Source organism: Orbicella franksi, chromosome 7 (genome assembly GCF_964199315.1).
Source record: "Orbicella franksi chromosome 7, jaOrbFran1.1, whole genome shotgun sequence".
Classification (NCBI taxonomy): domain Eukaryota; kingdom Metazoa; phylum Cnidaria; class Anthozoa; order Scleractinia; family Merulinidae; genus Orbicella; species Orbicella franksi.
In genome coordinates this window covers 15,267,519-15,286,972 of record NC_138151.1, presented here as the reverse complement: position 1 = coordinate 15,286,972, position 19,454 = coordinate 15,267,519, and the positions used below count along the sequence as shown (strand labels likewise).

Sequence of the window (19,454 nt, the reverse complement as noted above, 5' to 3'; positions counted from 1 at the left end):
ACAATCCTGCTTTACAAGCTGTGCATACTGTCTTCTTTCTAGTTGCATAAAAGCCAGGCTCACACTTGATCATGTAATCAGTGGTTGTGTTTGGACAGGCATAGCCTTTAGGGCATTCTGTGCACGATGCTGCACCTCCTATTGCATATTCACCATCACCGCAAGCTTGGTTGGTGATGCCATCTGCATTAGGGCATTTGTATCCTGGAGGGCATGGATCACAATCTTTCTTCCCTCCCGTCGAGAAATAGCCAGGTTCACAATCAAGTTCAATGTCTTTGCTACAATTTAGAAATTAAAATATAAATAAACAGCTAAAAAGATAGTCACACTGTACATAGCCAGTTGTTTCATTAAAGGCCATAACCCTTGATGCTACAGGTGAAATTGCCTGTTGATAGAATTTGCCACATTGTGGAGACTTTCACAGAGTTGATTTTCTCTATTGAGCGTTTGCCCTTAATATAAACTGCTTTAGCTCGGGAAGTTTGTTTTTCCATTACAGACCATGGGATGTTCTCTAGAGAATTTTTCTTTTATCCATTTAAAATTTATTCCTTCATACATATGGAACTATTTGAAAATCTGAGAGCATGAATTCTCAAGAGTATCATCACTTGGTCTGAAATGGGGCCACCAAGCGTCCAAGCTAAAGCCTGATTAACCACCTCCACAACACAAAACCTGAAATATAACCACTTCAAATTAAGATAACTGTCAGTAGAACTTCACATAGTGTCTTTTTCCTTTTCTAAGAAAACTACTTCAACCTCACACACCCCACCTTAGGTGTTAGAAGGATGATGAGGATGATGAGGATAGTGATGAAAACTACTACAGAATGGTTACATCAATGGTAATTAGGCCTTTTAAACAACGATTATGTTAGCATTAGTGAAATTATAATTGTAAGGTAAGTCCCTTCTTGGAAATGAAAAAAGACTGAGTAGTCACTATTTCAAAGAAATTCATCAAACATTTTATTCAGGCCACACAAACAAGTAATAATTCCACATACAGTATCCCAAAGTATTAGAAGATAAAAGCATTAATTGTTAAAATTGCTACACAGGAATGCTCACATAACAATGCCATTAACATACATGTACAGTCACTGGAGAATGCCAGCAAGTAAAAACTTACTCATTGTGGGGACAAAACTTTCCAACTGGACACGGTGTGCACAGAGTTTTACCACCAACAGAGTACGTCCCTAGAGGGCATGTGTACTGGGCAGTGGAGTCTGACGTGTTTGGACATGCAAAACCAGGGGGACAAGTTGTGCAGTTTGTAGCTGCTATATCACTATATGTACCTGAAGTTTAAATGGATTGGTGATTGTTTAAATTAACGAAACACTGGTGGCAAAACTTGAATAACCAAGTGATGTTTTTTTTTGAAATATTTGTTTATTTATTTACAGTGTCTCCAATTAGCAGAACAGTGCTAAGAACATTTGACACTTGAATAAAGTTACTTAAATGTATTATTAGATATCATTCAATGAAACCCCCAATAATCAAGTAATTATGATTTATCACAATTTCTTTCATTTCTGTCAATGTAACATTAGTTTTACTGTACCATGAATTCTGATATCAATGTTGGTTGTCTAAAGAAGCAGTAGAGTCTTGGTAAACATCTCTTTAAAAAAACCCAATGCTATTCAACAGGTTAATTAAAACATAACAGGCAAAACACTGTCTGCAGCATTTGTGACAATATCCATACCTGCTGTGCAAGCCACAGGATCGCCAGAGGTCGTTGAACATTTAAACCCAGCCTGGCACTGATTACAAGTGAGTAAGTTCATTTCATTTGTGTAATGTCCAAGATCACAAGGCTGAGGTAACGATCCACTATTTGCACAAGCATAGCCTTTTGGACAGTCATTACATTCTGTTGCTCCACCCAGTGACCACTGTCCCACATCACAGGCTACCTCTCCCTCTTGGGGTGTACGGCAGTAGTAACCTGGCCGACATCTAATACAGACGGTCCCATTCTGACTGGGGAGTTCTCCAGCATTACAGTTGATGGGTAACTTGTATCGAGATTCACAAATCTGTCCTGAGCTTGCATTGGGGCACTGCGCACATGATACCACTAAAAAGATAACAGTGTAAAACTAACTCAGCTGAAGTGTCCTTGTAATATTTTTTTTCAATTCAAGAGCTCAACAATCACAAAACCAAACCTTATCATTGTACACAGTCATAAATCCTTTGCACATGACAGGTAATTTAAAACTGCTTCAAGGAAAATCTTAACTAAAATAAGCTGAAAACAAATGATTGTTCACAAAAAGTATGGCAACTTACTTGAGTCAGTACTATAAAAGTATCCCAGAGAGTCGTCAAATGGACATATTTCAGTTCTCTTGTTCTCTGGGCAGCTGTAACCAGCAGGGCAAGTCTTGCATGTTGTGGACAGTGCCTCAGCATACGTTGCTGAAATTATATTATTTTGCAATATTTTCAACTTTTCTAAAACTATACTTTTTAACTATTAATACCTTATTTATTTCAAAATAACCAATAAAAAAGAGTTTTTAATATAATTATTAATAATTTTGAAATACATATAGATGTCTACTTGACATTGTTTTGGACAATTTATATATTTAAATATGTGAAGAGAAACTATACATTGACTTCTCTAGCTGCCATTAAGTTTGCAACTTTAATAACCAATAAAAAGGGATGTTTACCTCCAGTACAAGCCACAGGTGCACCAGCAGGATCAGGGCATGCACTTCCAGCTGGACATGCTGTACAGTTTTCAAATCTACCTCCCAAAGAGTACATGCCAGCAGGACATGGCACTGGTGGATTACTAGAAATTTTCAAACACATGGCATTAGCAGTGATTGACAGATTGATGACTCTGTGAAGGAATAAATGTCTGACTGTCTTTCTCATACTACAAGATGGTTCCCTGACCAATTAACTGACCAACCCCCCACCGACTGACCGACTGAACAATTTGAACATTTTGAAAAAGATGAGAAGGAAATTTGGTGATAAACTGAAAAATATATCACTACTAACCTTGGATCAGGGCAGTAGAAGCCTTTTGCACATGGTACACAAGAGGTTCGACTTGGTGTGGTCTGGTAACCTAATACAACAAAACATGTGGTGATGCAAGCCTTATTCATCTGCTTTATTAACTAGTAACAAGTTCTATAATCATCAATGTAACCCTTTCATTACCGTCCAAGATCAAACCTTAAATCAGTTTATGTGACTTTAATTTTTACCTTTGTAGATGACACCCCAGCATGTGACCATTGACATGAAAGCTACCAAGCAGCGCTTTTATGTGGTACTGTTTATTATGATGTACATAGCTTTTTTTACTTTAAGTCCGTGCATGAAAACTCAATGGGTAGGCATTCATGACAAATAATTAAGCGAAAGGTAAAAATCAGTGCTTTTACCATTTAGTATGCTATATCAAGATAATAGGATGGTAACTCTTCATATATAAACATCCCCACCGGGTTTTGCTTCAAATGTTCTCTTGGATTTCTGCATGTATAGAACGAAGCTACGTTTGTATCTAAAGCATGACTAGCTACTCACCTTGTGGACACAGCTTACAAACACTTTCTCCTGGGCCAGAAAAAGTTCCATTAGTACAATCCACTGGCTCAAGACCAGGGTCCACACATTGTTTTCCAGCAGGACACGGCAAACACACAGATGAACCATTGCTGCTGTACTCTCCTGATTCACAGGATGTACAGTTGGACTCTCCATATTTACTAAAATAACCAGCTGGGCATGGCACAGATCGATCACCATTTGGGCATTCCTGCCCAGCTTCACAAGTGTTACATCCCACTTGCGAGGTCTGGTTTGTGTACTGTCCTTCCGAACAGCCCTCAGGAGCAGACATTCCTTGACGAGGGCATCGATGACCTGCAGGACAAGCCTGGCATGCTGCGGAGCGGATGGGTGCAAACTGTCCAGTGGGACACACCCTGGGCGGTGTACCATTTGGACATTCATACCCCTCTGGGCATATTGTACATGTTGCATTGCCCTCAGCACTGTAAAAACCCTGTGGACATGCTGTGGGTTTTGATGCAAGGTTTTCACATTGGAAACCTTCTGGACAAATGGTACATTGTGTTTGTCCTGTACTGTTGCTATAGAAACCAGATTCACAAGGTTTGGGTGGTTGACCTCTATCTGGACAAAAAAATCCAGCAGGACATTCCTAATGAAAACAACAGGAAGTCAATAACTCTGATATCACCATAAAACAACATGAAAATTCCACTAGAGACTCAGATTTTGACTTTGTCTCACACTAGTGACATTCTTGCTACCTAACTATATGCAAAGAGTACTAAGAATCTGAGGTTTTATTGTACCTGTAAGTTATCTTTTTAATCAGTGTATTCCTGTTCATAGTTAATGTAATCTATGTATGTAATTTTTCCACAATGCCTAAGACCATTTGTATGATAAGATATTGTGTTAAAACAAAGATTTATTGATTGACTGATCAATAGCTTGAATCTTATTTTGTGAACTCATTAATAATTCATCAACCTTAAACAGGCAAAAACAATTAACTGTTATGGTGTATGGATATCTGATCTTAATTAGCATAGATTTCTACAAAAGTTGTAGAAATCTATGCTAATTAAGATCAGATATGTAATCATCAAACACCCAAACCAGTGTTCTACTGATTAGTCTAAGCCACTCACAGTTCACAAAAATGTTTGTGATTAATCACGGGCACTTGTGTTCGAAACAATTCCTAAATATTACATATAACAAAGATACATGGACAATACCCCCAATAGCTGCAATCTCTACAATATAGAAAGGTAGCAAAAAACTCCCAGACTTTATGATGCAGAAAATGATGTCAAGCATTATCCCTGGTTCGTGAATTAACAACAAACTTTAAATTATATTCTAACCTATAAGTTGGATAAAATTACCTGGCATGCTCCTATATCTGACCGTCCTGGGTTATCATTATAGAAACCCTCTGGGCAAGGCTGAGAATTGTTTCGGCCACCTGGACAGCTGTAAAGTTAGATATTAACTCATTATTATGAAACTTTTATTACTTTACACACAGTATGGCCCTGGCAGTTCAACTAGAGAATTCTATTTAAATCAGATGACACATTGAAATTGGGAGCGAAACCTAACTGTTTTGGTATTAATCAACAAGTCATTCAAAACTTTATCTAAACGCTTTTCACAGCCACTTCGAAAATGTAAAGAAGCCACAGCCACTTTTTTTTTTACAACCGCACTCTGCTCAACGACTCACTATCTACAACTGAATAGATAGAGTAGCTGGCTGGATCATGTTTACTGTAGGTAGTGTCAGTCAACACTATCGGCCAACACTCGGTCGATATGTCGGCCAGGTGCTGGTGTTGCATCTGCCGATTGTCGATTAATACATGGCCAATATATCGCCGACAGTTGGTCGAAGTTTTGAGTGTCAGTCGACTGTTGGTTGAGTCTCAGTCAAGTATCGGTCAATACGTCAGCCCATATGTGTGTCAGTCAAGTGTCAGTGGAGTAACGGCCAACATATCAACAGATGCTCAAGCAACACTTGATTGACTTTCGACCGATTTTCGACCGATACTCAACCAACACTCAATCAACTGTCGGCTGATTTCTTGGCCATGTATTGGATGAGTGTTGCTCAATATATCAGTCAATAGTGTTGGCTCACACCACCTACAGTAAACAAGATACGCGTAGCCAATAAGAGAATAGCATTTGCGATAGAATGCTAGTAGATTTATACTAATTAATGATTACATTATGAGCTCGAGATTTCTATCATGCATAGAAATTGAGAACAAATAATCTAATTGTTTTAGTATATATCTACTAGTTCTACTACTATCTACTCGTTCAAAACTTTATTTGAATCCTCTTCACAGACACTTTGAAAATGCCAAGAAGCGACCGTCATTTTGTGAACAAGGGTACCCTGCTTCGCTACTCACTAACTATCACAGAATAGATAGTAAGTAGCATAACCAATCAGAGAACCTCATTCATGATAGAATGCTTGTAGATTTATACTAAAACCTGACGGTCTGCTTGCCTTCACTGGTACTAAATGTCAGTGTTGCTGACCTTGGGTTTATAATCTGGATGTTCAATAAAATGTAGAACTAAGACCTTAAATCTCCATTTGCCTATACAAAGCGATTCTGGCATAGTGTGGGCAACCAGATAGAAAGTCTGATGGAAGGCAGCTACCTGAAACACTTTAAGGGATCGACGGGAAACGAAGTTTGGTTCAAAAATACGTTGACATTTTAGCTTCACCTTCACTTCACCTGTCCCCTGGCGCCAAGTTGGCGCATAGGGCCTCTTACAGTTTCTGTAATCATTCATTTTTTTACAAGGTTAGGTGATTAGCCTAACGCCCAACCCCCAAACTGGAGGACCAGGGGCTGTCCTTTGTCAGGTCTCTATCCCTCGACCAATCCGGCACGGTTGAACCCACCGGGGACTAAGTATTTTAGCTATAAGATAATAACTTCTCTGGTAAAATGGTATATTAGCTGCTGAGATATCACTGCGGCAACCGTATGAGATAAGGCCCAGTCCATTGTTTGTATCATATTACTGTATCTTACGAGTACTTCATTAATTGCATTTACAAAATGGACATCACTACATTAAGCGAAGTTTTTACCCTCACAAACACATAAATTAGCTAAAATGTATACTCTCAAAGACAAGGCAACAAAGAACTTACAAAGAGCCACTTGGACATTGGAAGCAGCCGAATTCGCTTCCATTCACTACAAGAAATTTGCCGGGATCGCAGCTCAAACTCCCGCCACAAGTAGACCCGCAAACCGAGCAATCACAAGGATCTGAAAAGGCAAAATGACTATTATTTCGCCTGAAAGAATCTTTATCTTCGATTCAATAAAATGCAGCTGCAGTATCAAATATAAAAACAGGTTTACTGTGTAAATACACAGCGCTTTGCGTTCGTCATTTGGCATTACTTACCACTGGCAATAGTAACTTCTGTCCAGCAGAGAAAGGCCGCCAAAATGATAAGATATGACCGCATATGAAATGACATGAAAGCCATAAAGATTCTAATATTTACAATTCCTTTCCTCTAGAACGACGTGTTGAAGGCTTCATGCGATCTTATGCAATGCACGATTTCTTTCAGGTGAAGGTCGTGTTGGCTGATGTCAAAATTTTTCCGCAAAGCTCAATACCACAATCACAAAGCTCTGTTCAAGAACGTGCAGGGCTTTTTATCATCCACACGACTTCATTTTGCCTTCTCAGAAACATCCGTTCACTTTTCAGTCCGCAAAAATCCTCCAAAGTTGAAAAGACGTATGGAAAGTAATAAAAAGTGAATTCGAAGTTCATAAAGTTAATTATGCAAAATTATGGCCGAGCTATGTTCGATTTGCATGCGATTGAAACGATTGCGTCAGGTTTCTATAACAACGGGGTTTGTTTGGGTCGTAAACTACATTCCAAACTTCCGCAAAAACAAAGTAAAAGTTTCGTTTCGTTTTCTTAAAACAAACAGGGCACTAAATTTTTTACGAGTGCCCATTACATGTTAAGAGGTTTAAAAGACTGAAATACCATGGATGTCTTACGTTCCGTTTGAGGAAAGCTAAAAGTTTATAGCCGTTCGTTCATTCCTCTGTCTCTAACGACAGTGCAAACCACGAAGACAAAACAAATGTTCCACTCGATTACTTCTGTTCTTTTTCCAGTCACTGTTTGCATAATGTCACACTGGGACAAAAATTCCTTTCTTGTTAAATGCGTAATGAAAACAACGCACCGCAGTTAAGCAAAGAGCGAAACATCAGACGGTATTGAAGACAAACTCCTTCGCATGTTTTCGAAATGAATTCTCTTTGCCGACTAGTACCTTATTCACTGGACCTAAAAAACATTTTTGATCGTCATTGTTGATATGTGTGGCAAGACATTTCATTCTATAATGGAAAACAAGAAACAACGATCTTCAACTAACATTTTGTTCTAAAATGGCTCATGTCTTCAGGTATAAAGGCTGTGGTCAGGAAAATATGGGGGTATCGGTTAGTTAAATGTTCTTTTCTCGCTAGATACGCCATAAGCTATTTTCTTAGCTGATATTGCCCGGCAGCATCCTAATTAATGAGGGGCAAATACGTGATTGAGCCGTTGATGACTTGCCAGTCTTCTTACGTAGTTGACCTCTCCCGACCCCCTGTTGGGGGAACAGTGTGAGGAATGGCGCGTGGGCTTTTGAGGGGTTTTTCGCGCTGCCCGCGCCCCTGCTATGTAGGAGACTACCTATTACCCCCTACTTGGTTATATTTTAACTGTATTGTATATGCGGGTTATTAACCAGGCTTGTAAGGTCAAGGTGGATGGATAATGGCCAAGTTCTCTATTTGCGAGTTTATGGGCCGAGATGGAGTCGAGGTCCATAAACGCGCAAAAAGAACGAGATATATTATATGGCTTTCGGGGAAATTTTTCATGCGAGACACAGCGGGTGGTCCCGATCGGACAAGATAGCGCCATCTTGCCCGCCGCTTGGGTAACGAATCACAGCGCAGGATTTGGTTCATCTTGCCTGCTCACGTTGCTAACACTGCAATAATGGATACTCTGCTACGACAAGGGCACAACGCTCGAAAAGTCAACCTCACAAAGTCGCCACGGGGGTTAAATTCGAACAGATAAAGAGGTTAGTAAACATGTAACCAGTGGGAAGCAAAGGAAACGTAGCCTGTGAGGCCCAAGCCCCATTCCACTGCCCCCCGCCCCCCGCCCCCTCTCCCCGAAAAAAAGGCAGGAAAGTCACACAAGCAAACTATGACTGATGGTTTTGATTTTGAACCTGATTTGCCGAAAAAAATTTCCAAATTCAAACCTCAACAGATATACTCGCATATAAACAAACACGAATAAATTTAAAATAGCTTTTTATTTCGTTTATATTTATAGCTGACTTTACGTCGATTTATGTAAGAGTGTTGCTATTAACTCGATTGTTTTTATCTAATTTATCCTTTATATACGAGCTTCCTAACTTTACATCATAATTTTATTTCGGAAGCCAACCAAACTTGTACCCACTAATCAGAGGTCTCTACGAAAAAAGCTTCCCTTAAAAATTAGGGCAAATATACATACGGTATTAAAATCTTCTCTGCGGATATAAAACTAGCAAATATGTCTCACTTGTTATTTACATATCAAGTTTACAAACATTAAAGCGATAATAATTTTGTTGTAGTTTTTCTTTAGAGTTCAGCATATAATAGCTAAATAGTTGGTGTTTTATTTTATTTTAATAATCAACAATGATTATTCATTGATATCTCACGGCGAAACCTAAATAATTTGTTGTTACTATCGGCAAGTTTAGCCAACTTCTGCTGTTTTCTAAAAGTTACGATAGCAGCATCAAAACCTCAACCCTCTTAATAAAAATTCATATTCCGATAGAAACTAACTCAGGCATTTTTACAAATATTTAAAAAGGCGATACTCAGTTACGAAATTAATGTTTTCTTATTGTACAACAGCGTCGGTGGGGTGGGGTAAATACGGGAGGCATAGTTAAATAACCAAGTAAAATTTTCGATAACTGAAAACGACTGCAAAATTGACTTAAACGAAACAATAGAAAAAGAGAAAGAGCGAGAAATCAAGAGAGAAAATGTTTCATAAATTCCGCATAATTATACTCAGATAATTAATAAGCTGGAAAAAGAACCAGTTGCAACTTGAACAAATATAAAAACTCTTTTACACACTGTGTATCAATCACATCGTTGCACCTCGCAATCAACAAATCGAAGTGGTTTAGCGTGGTCTGTGCTCTTATCGACAACGATACGCGTCATCACAGTGGTCAAATTTGTTGTGGACTCACGAGGCGCAGCCGAGTAAGTCCACAATATTTTGACCATTATGATGACGCGTATCGTTCTCGATAAGAGTACAGACCACGCTAAACCACATTTCGATTTGTTTTTTACCACAATCTCAACGTCAAAGAAAATGTATTTTCAGAGCGCGAGCTGAAAAAGGCATTGCATGACACATTGACGTGAGCAGCGTTGTCTGGACTCTTATCGACAACGACAAATTAGCCAATCAGATTGCGAAATTAGTAGCAATTGAGGTAAAAACGCTTTCGGTCGACATGCGTTGATTTCAGAGGCTGTCAGCCAAACGTCCGTACGTGCAGATTATTGACAGTTGACTTCTTCCCAGACTGACTTGGTTTTTGATTGGCCAAGCAACGGAATAAGAAAAAAGATGTAGGGCAACGGGACGATTTGTTTCAACGAAACATTTTTGTAAACAACTGAGCGCGTCTATACTATAGAATAAACAGCTTTACCGCGCTTTACCCTAACTTTGAGTTCGTATTTCTTCTTTCGTTACGAGGCGTGAATGAGTTTAGAGGGTATTCTATTCTGTCACGCAGTGTAGGGAAGACTTGAAAACCGTTTCTGAACATTTTAACGGAACAAATCTCGAAAGGAAAACTGTACTACAGTCTGCCTTGGTCGGCGTCACGCCACAAGCACATTTCTCTTTCTGCACAGGGCTAACCATGACATAAAACAACTGCAAATAATTGCATCAGTAAGCCGCGTTAAAGATCCCACGATCGATACACTTGACTGCCACTGGCCTTGACATCTTGTAACTTCTTGTTCGTTTTGTATTCCGCCATCAACTTAGAACAACGCTGGTCCTTCTCAGCGTCACTCAACTGATCAACTTTGTACTTCGTCGGAGAAACGTTTGGAGAATATCTAAGCAAATCGGAATTTGAGAGTTTCTCCATTTCCTTCAGGCTTTCTCTGCTGGAGTCACTTCCTTCTAAATTTACACCCATCTCTTGCTGGAGGGTCATAAGGTCCTCAAAAACTTGAGGATTGTATGAAGTCCCTTCCGTCTCTAAGTCGTCCATTTCACTTGACGAGGGATCTAACTCATAGGGATCGTCTAATGGCGATAATCTTGTCCCTTTTAACCGCATTTGCGCATGAGCTTTCGAGTAATCCGCTGGTTTTATTCGATCGGGCTTGTCGTAGCTATCGCGAGAGGATCCGTAACCACTCGACGCGCGGTCGCTGGATGTTCGGTCACTCGAACGCGAGGATCGTTTCGATGAACTTTCCCGAGGCGATTCAATGCTGTTTGTCTCACTTGATGACACGAGCACTGAACAGATTCCGCTTGACGCATTGGACGAGGACCTAGACACACGGTGCCTTTGTTGGAAGAAAGGATCACATATTTTTAGCTGATCCATCGAGTCTGCTCGTTCCATGGGATTTAAGTTCAAATCCGTGACAGAAGGAGGCTTTTTGTCCTTATAAACAGGTGGAGAAGGTTTCCTTGACCTATCACGAACTCCTGATCTTCCCTGTTCATCAGACGACGATTCGGAATCCACTGATCTTAATTTCGTAACTGCACGAGGAAGTGCAATGGCGTCCGTTTGACGGGTGAGGGAGCCATTTGTCATGGTACTAGGTTGGCTGTCGTAAAGGTTTCGGGCAATCTCCCGGTCACTTTCTGTTTCTGAAAGCGAGACTATTGATAACGCCGGTGAAACGCTGTTCTCTGAGTCTGTATCGAGTGGAGAGACAGGATTTTTGTTCTTGGAGTGTTTATCGTAAGGTTCACCTTTCAAGGAAGCTTCGCTCCAACCTTTTAACTGTTCAGTAAAAGAGAGCCTTTGAGAATCCGCTCTTTCTAGATGAAGGTAAGACGATTCTGTGTCGGGAACTTTCCTTCCTAGTGACAATGTACCACTGCCCTCCCGTCCCTTATGAGCCGGATATTTCAAGCCTTCGTCCGACTCCTCTTCGTCGTCGCATGTACAGCGAAGTTTTGAGTCGGGGTCCTGCTCCGAAATGGGCCGAAGTTTGCCTTCGTACAATGAATGAGGTCTGTGTCGTCGGCCTTTTCGTCCTCGGCTTGACGAGTCCCCCGAATCGGAATCGGAACCTTTTCCGTCGCTGTTGTTGTTTGAATCCTGGCGTCTTGAGAAAACCGCCGGCGTCGACCAATGATGAGGTTGTCGTCGCCCAAGTGTCGCGTTACCTCGAGGGACATCTCGATCCCTTGGCAATTCCTCTTGTATGGGTTGAAATCGCGGGTTGCGGAACAGGCTGGAATCTCGCTTATCTGGAAGACTGTGGTTGGAGCCAAATTTCTGCGCCGCATAAGCCTGAGATCCTAAATGCTCAAACGAAGCCTTGCGTCCAAATCCCGGAGGAGATTTGTGACTAAGAATAGAATCCCGCGACCCAACATCGCTCTTGCAAAACTGATCGAACGAATCCCGTACCTCGCGTGATGCGGGTTTGGCCAATGTGCAGTCATACCAGGCAGACTGGCCGTCCCGAGATTCCAGATCTCCAAAGTAATGAACTTTTTCATCCTCAGACGAATTTTCTGGAGATCGCGGAGGCGATGCGCTCGTCACCAATTTAGCATAACGCAACATGTCGCCGCTATAGCGTCCGTCATGACCGGTCAATATCAAGTCTTCTTCTCGTTTCAGCTTCGCGAATTTCTCGTCTTCGCTTCCGTCGCTGTCATCGGGAATGAATCGCACAGCCTCGGGACGAAGCTTGATCTCAGCGTCGAGGAAATCTTCGTCTGATTCTTCGGGTTCGTAAGCCTCCGTCGAGCTGCGAAAAGAAAAGTGAATCAAAAGCTGCTTCTCGCAAATAGAGTGATATACAATATTAGAAACAGCCCTACGAAAATACGCGCGCTGATTGGTTGAAAATCGTGTTTCTACTTAACAATGAGATTAGGAGCTCGAGATTTCTATCGCGTGATAGATTTAAGGGCGCAGCCTGAGTCAACAATCACGCACAGAAATCGAGAGCGAATAATCTATTTTTTTTTTGGTATGAATCTACTAGTCGTTCAAAGTGATATCTAAATCCTCTTCATAAACACTTCGAAAACGCAAAGAAATGGCCGCTAAATTGTTAACAAGCGTACACTGCTAGGCTACTCACTATTTACAAAAGAAAAGATAGTGAGCAGTGAAGCCATTTAGAAAACAGCAATCGTGATAGAACGCTAATAGATTTATACAACTCAATAGAAACACAGTACATGGTTAACATATAGACCTTGCCACGGATTTGGAAGTCATTTTTCCGGTTGTCCGAAAACATGTCACAATTGACAATGTTGATTAGAACATCCAAAGTAATTGATTTTTTTTCCAGACTATAGTTTTCTGACAACGTTCATCTCGTAAACGCGAGATAGTCACAAAAGACTTTATAAAAGTGATTGTTAGGGAATTTTGATGACACAAACGTAGCTGTACCAAATCTATTTTTCAGTTATCTATGGTTTCCGAGAAGTGGCTTGTTAGGAAATTCTGTAATAATACACTTCCATTCGAACACTGCCATTATTTTCCGATTGGGATTTCCAAACCGTGGCCGGCTAGCACTCTGCACTAATGGTTAATTCACAAGTCTTAATATTTGGAGAAGTTTGACACTTTTGCAAACAAATGAAAGTCAAAACAGCTTTTAAAATATCAAACGCATTCCTCGTATTTGAAATCCTTATTATGCAAACACGGATAATCATCAAAAAAGTAGAAGAGAGCATTAATTTACAATAACTAAACTGACATCCAACATCCGACATCCAACATCCAACGATTAACTAAACTGAACCCGATTATTCAATGATTATTGCAGACCGCTTTGCAATTTTACTGTTTCGTGTTTCGACGTTGTTGCTAGTACTGCCCATAGAATACGTATAAAATTTTCCTGTTCTCGAACAGTTTAGTCAGTTTGGTATTCGATTTCTTAAAGTATACATTATAATGAATATTGCTTCTTTCATTTGCCTTGTCACAACGCAAAAATAAAACAAAGCATGAATCATTTAGTATTTGGGCAGTAAGAAAGCGAAAAACTACAAAACACACTAAAACGAACAAAAAAAATGTCCTCATCTTACAGGTCTTCTACCGAGCAGTGTTTTTCCAGATAAATTTTAGTCTGCAATAAAACGCGGACTCTACAAGAGTTTCAAACGCAAGCTGCAATTCGCTGATTATTGTTATTCAATAGATCATGGTGGCGATAGGCGAGTAAACTTCCTTTCAGAAATCATTTTTGGATGTAATTTGAAGCAAGGCGAGAACTATAATTAACATAGTCGGAAATGTCTTACAACATCGGGTGTTTCCCTGCTATACCATTCAAATAAAAGACTATCTTCTGCTGTGACGGGATATCATGTAAAGAAATTAGTAGGTAACTAATTTCTGTAAACATCACTCCAGCTGTCCCTTGGCACAAAAAATTCATTGAGTTACCTAACTACCAACTTTATAGGTTCAACGAAATGTAATTTGTTAAAAAATATTAAGAATTCAATTGCCTTGAAAATGATTCCATGATTATAAAAATATGGAGCGTATAAAAATTTTAAAAAGAAATAAATCTTACAGTATCAATGCTGCTCGAATTTAAAGACGAAATGATTTAGCTAAGGAACAAACAGTTAAAAAACCACACCAGTCGCAAACTAAAGCGAGAACATTAACAAACTGAGAAATGAGAAACAAGTTGACATGTTACCTCCATGAAGCTCCCATATCGACTTTAACAACTGTTTCAAGAACGTTATAAATTACGCTAGTAATTGACGTCAAAACCCATATTTCTACAACATTTCATTTTGGAATCCAAAATTGCTGTATGATTCTAAATCGCTGTTTCTGTTTTTTACAGAACATCACATCGTGACAACTAGTCAAATTATGCTTTTGGAAGCGAACCAAACAATTATCTGAAAGGACCTGTCAATGATTTGAAACTCAAATGACTTTGTAGTCAGCATAAATTATAGAACAGCCATATAGATATGGGAATGGAAAACAATATGCGAAAACCAAAACCGCCTTTACCGACTCCAATTGAAACACAAACACTAATGAATAATGTAAAAATTGCAAGAAATTATTAACATAAAAATTGTTGGCGAAACAAAGATAATTAGTATTGAAAACTCCGTGCAGTTATTGTCATTGCAGTATTGCGTTCTTTCAAGATCTTCCCGTGCAATTCTGTCGCTTGTGTATAACACCACTTGTAACTAACTCTATTAACTGAACTCATTTGGTCTGTATAGGCCCGCAATTGATCCCGGGAACTTTAATGGTCCCCAAATTGGACCACAAATGATCCCAGGATCGGAACTGATTCCAACAAATGATACCGCAAAAAGTCAGGAATGGCGTGGACTCCAAGTCTATGGATGCATATATTTGTTTTAATTATCCTAAGTGAAGAAAAACAAAGCGCCCGAGGTATAAAGCAACAATAAAAAAACGGTAAACATACTGCGCAAAATACAAAATTAACATATGTCTACTGTACAAATTTTGGGAGTTATGATGTAGAAACGTAAATAACACATTTAACTGCCTTGCCTCTTGGCGGTTCTTACTAAATGCTTTGAAAAAGGTTAAAAATACCGTTCTCGGCTGTAACAGAACTTTTCAATTCACACTCGTGTGACAGTACGTCTGTATCTTTGACATCTTCAGGAGTTAACACTGTAGCGGCCGGCTGATTAAATCAGCGATATACTGGAAGATTCTGCCTAATATTCTGTTTCACTCGATTTCCGCCATTTTGCTTTTCTTCGAATACTTCAAAATAGGTCAGTAATAAAACGACTCACCATTAACCGATAAGAGCAAGGCCCATTCATGTAACTAATTATAATAAACACGAACAACTTGAGAAAACTTACCCATCAGGAAGAGTGAAGTGAACTTTCTTGTCTCCGGATTTACTGATATCTAAAGGAAAAGGTGAAATGAATTCTTGAGCATCATTATTGAAGTGATCATGTCATAACATAAATTAAATTAGAATAGATCACAACCTACATAATTTATTAATTATATTTAACATATTAATTTTTTCGGTAACGTTGTCGCACGTAATAGTCATTTGATTTGATTATGAACATAATCATTGAGAAGGTCTATATTGTTTTTCCCATTTCTTGACCCAACCCCGTTCCCAGGCTCTCTTTCTTTTGCGCCTCCCTTACCAAAGGAGAAAGAGCCTGGGAACAAGGTTGTTCGTGACCAATCAGAGACCAAGTTAGTACGAGAGGCGGAGAAGCCAAGTCAAAAATGTCAACGAAGAGTACGATGCGTTTCACCAACAGGAGTGGGGAGGGGGGTTTTTTGTTTTACTATCTCTGAGAACATTTTCTAACAATCCAACTCACTTTCTTTTCTGGATTTCCTGTGAATAAAGCAGAAGCACACCAAGCCAAGCAGGAAAATACCCACTAAGGCTCCCAGGACTCCAGCTATTATTGGAATGACGTCACTTTTACCAGAACGCCGTCCGATAACGGGAGAACCTGAAACGAGAGCAAGACCAAGTGAAAGAGTCAGCAAAAGAGAAATAAGGATCAATTTGAATCGATCAATCGATTGATTGACTGTCTCGATGGATCAAAGACACTCTTAGTAAAATGCCAAGTCGCAAGAATTCGAAGTTCTGAAGAAATGTTTTCTTGCGTACAAAGTGAGATAAATAACAGCCGAGCAAAAAAACAAACTCACCAAGTTTATAAGTCTTAGAAACGTAAGCAGCGTCACTGAACTCGTTGGCGCCAAAAGCAAATACCCGGAAGTCATAAGTCTTGTCCTCTTCGATCATTTCCGCTTCAAATAAGTAGACCTTGCGACCCTCGGGGACAGCGGCAGCTGCCACAAGCCAAGCGCTCGAGCCATTTCCTTCTCTGTATTCCACAACAAATTTCTCCACTTCCGGTCGGCCGGGAACAGCTGTATGGGTCCACGTGATGTAATAACCATCTTTGGTGATGTTAACTATGACGTTTTGCGGTGCTAAAGGTTTATCTGTTGAACACAAAAGGCATATTTATAGTTTCAGTCCTCGAACATAAGGAGGGAAAGCGTAAAGGGTACCTTAAAACTGCTCAATTCGGGAAACATTGAGATTCTCGGGAAGCAAAATTTACTGTAACTGATCTCTTGGGACAAGTCATTAAGGCCCCATCCACACTATGCCAGAGAAATTTTAAAACAGAAGTTTCACTCTGAAAACGTATCAAATGTTTTCCGTCCACACTACGCCAGAAGAATTTGAAAACGCAACAATCGCCAGTCATGTTGGATTTGTTGTTGAGGAAAACTCGATCAGGGAAATCATCACATGATTATCGTGACGCCATCGTTTTCGAAAAGCTCCGTTTTCAAAATGTTTTCCGTCCACTCTAAAACGCAAAGCCGGCGTTTTCAAATTCTTCCGGTTTGAAGAGCGTTTTCGAAAAGCTCTGTTTTCGTGACAGATTAACGTGGAGGGTAGGCCTAACCGTAGAGATAAAGCTGCATTTTTAATTCGTCCGGCATAGCGTGGACAGGACCTGGGTGTTAAATGTTTCAGAAATGGAGTTAATGATATGTCACCTGCTTTATCAGGTGATCGATTTATCTTTGGCGGAACTCCTCTCGCTTCTACAAGGTCACTAAAGTGCCCAGCTCCCTCTCTATTGATGCCTCTGATGCTGAAGTAATATGCTTGTTCTGGCTGGAGGTCTGGGATATTGTATGAAGTCACACTGGCTAGGAGGAAAGCAGACCTGCGCCATTCGTAGTCGTTATCTGTGACAAGACGATACCAGACTTCCAGCTGTTGCGGATAACCACCATCGTACCCAGGCCTCCACTTAACCACAGCTGTTGCACGGTTGAAGTGCACGCTAGTAATTGTGGGCTTGCTAGGAGTGGCTGAAACAAATAAATAAAGAAACACAATAACAACAAATAAGTAAGCTACCTACCCTCTAAAAACATAGTTGTAGACTTGATATAACTTCAAGCAATTCAACTTACATATAACAGCTATAGTGGTGGAATGCCTGGCTTTGCCGTCATCTGAAGTAGCAATGCATGTGTAAACTCCATAATCATCTTTCTGTATGGCAGTAATCACCAACTTTCCACCTTGTATGTCCGTACGGTCCGCTGGGAAGGGCATTCCTTCGCGCTCCCACGTTAGCTTGGGAGGCGACTCTGACGTAGCTTCGCAGACCAGACTGACGTCATCACCTACTCTTAGAGTCATGATACTTGGAGGTGCAACGATGAACTTCGGAACAACTGGGAAAAAGAGGAACAGAGAGTAAAATTGCACGCTGCACCCGTGTTAACAGGGTGCGGATCAGCAGGGTTGCTACGCGATACCCCGTCACAGCAATAATTTAAAGGAGCTCAGTCACGGTTTGCGCATATTGAAAAGTTTAGCCTCAATTTTTCAAATTCGTCGTTTGTAATCCGTTTTAATCTTCTCCATCCTTAGCCATCCTTGTTCCTTTATGGTTTATCATTATGTCTTTGGTGTTTTTTTATCTTATTAAACTGTTATTTTCAGGTTTCCTACCATTTAAAGGTAATTTTGTATGTGGCCAAAATAACTCAAAATACCGTGACTGAGCCCCTTTAAAGCCGTTAAAAATTATTCTTACCTTTCAAAACAAGCTTTGTAGTTTTTGACACTCCCGCGCCAACTTTGTTGTGAGGAGTACAGACGTATTCCCCGGCATCTGTACGTCGAACATTTTGTATCAGCAGCGATCCTTTCTCCAGAACAGCAAATCTTGGATGAGATGTAAGGCTCTCGCCATGTCGTGTCCAGTTTGTAAAGTGGGTTGAAGGATTTCCCACGGAAACACAAGGCAATCGGGCATCTGATCCCTCCGGTGCTGCTACGGTATCCGGCATATCGGTAATCGTAGGGGTAACTGAGAGAAGAAAAGGTAAAACAGTTCACATGATCTAATACCCGGTATATCGGTTGAAGAGTAATCTAAGGAGTGGACCATTATTTTTTGAGGAGGGTCGGGGGGGATTTTCTGGGGCATGAATTTTTTTTTCTCGCTTTTAGGTTGTGCTTTTTTTAGAGGGCAATAACTCGAGCAACATTTTTCTTTAACACCAAAAGTAGGACCTGGATAGTAGAAAGCAATTGCTCGGTATTTTCCCCATGGCTCCCCTTACACGATTTTTATTTCAGAAGATTTTGCAGGGCAAGAAATTGCCCCCTCCCGCCCCTTCCTCAAAAAGAGAATGTCGGGCCAGTTCCTAATAATTTAGTACCCGGTATGTCGTGTCGAAAAGTGTTAAAGTAGATAGGTCAAAATTTTGCTAGGTCAAACTTTTAGATACCTGAGGGTATCTGAGGTACGAAGATGTATAGCTATTTAACAAAACCATAACCCCAGGGTATTTTAGGCAAAAACATATATCACAGTTTATTTAAAACTGATATCCAATACATAAATAAATAAAATAAATTATAATATTTAGAGAGAATTCCA

At 40.0% G+C, this 19,454-nt stretch overlaps 2 protein-coding genes across 7 annotated transcripts in view; both read right to left on the bottom strand.

The window, feature by feature from the left end:
• LOC145492875 (uncharacterized) overlaps nt 1–7,433 on the bottom strand; it is a 65,510-nt gene extending 58,077 nt beyond the window's left edge. For both annotated transcript variants that reach the window (XM_081472252.1, XM_081472253.1), the window contains exons 1-10: nt 7,032–7,433; nt 6,769–6,889; nt 4,967–5,054; nt 3,588–4,227; nt 3,051–3,120; nt 2,711–2,835; nt 2,322–2,450; nt 1,732–2,106; nt 1,144–1,315; nt 3–281 (exon numbers count right to left, since the gene is read on the bottom strand). In XM_081472252.1, coding sequence (XP_081328378.1) covers nt 3–281; nt 1,144–1,315; nt 1,732–2,106; nt 2,322–2,450; nt 2,711–2,835; nt 3,051–3,120; nt 3,588–4,227; nt 4,967–5,054; nt 6,769–6,889; nt 7,032–7,116 — 2,084 coding nt within the window. In that variant the 5' untranslated portion in view covers nt 7,117–7,433. The remainder of the gene's footprint in view (nt 1–2; nt 282–1,143; nt 1,316–1,731; nt 2,107–2,321; nt 2,451–2,710; nt 2,836–3,050; nt 3,121–3,587; nt 4,228–4,966; nt 5,055–6,768; nt 6,890–7,031) is intronic.
• A 1,530-nt stretch (nt 7,434–8,963) lies between these two features.
• LOC145491894 (protein turtle homolog B-like) overlaps nt 8,964–19,454 on the bottom strand; it is a 30,611-nt gene continuing 20,120 nt past the window's right edge. For all 5 annotated transcript variants that reach the window (XM_081471181.1, XM_081471183.1, XM_081471184.1 and 2 more), the window contains 7 exons: nt 18,603–18,878; nt 17,971–18,237; nt 17,545–17,865; nt 16,675–16,974; nt 16,332–16,469; nt 15,843–15,891; nt 8,964–12,724 (listed from right to left, as the gene is read on the bottom strand). In XM_081471181.1, the coding sequence (XP_081327307.1) occupies nt 10,669–12,724; nt 15,843–15,891; nt 16,332–16,469; nt 16,675–16,974; nt 17,545–17,865; nt 17,971–18,237; nt 18,603–18,878 (3,407 nt within the window). In that variant the 3' untranslated portion in view covers nt 8,964–10,668. The remainder of the gene's footprint in view (nt 12,725–15,842; nt 15,892–16,331; nt 16,470–16,674; nt 16,975–17,544; nt 17,866–17,970; nt 18,238–18,602; nt 18,879–19,454) is intronic.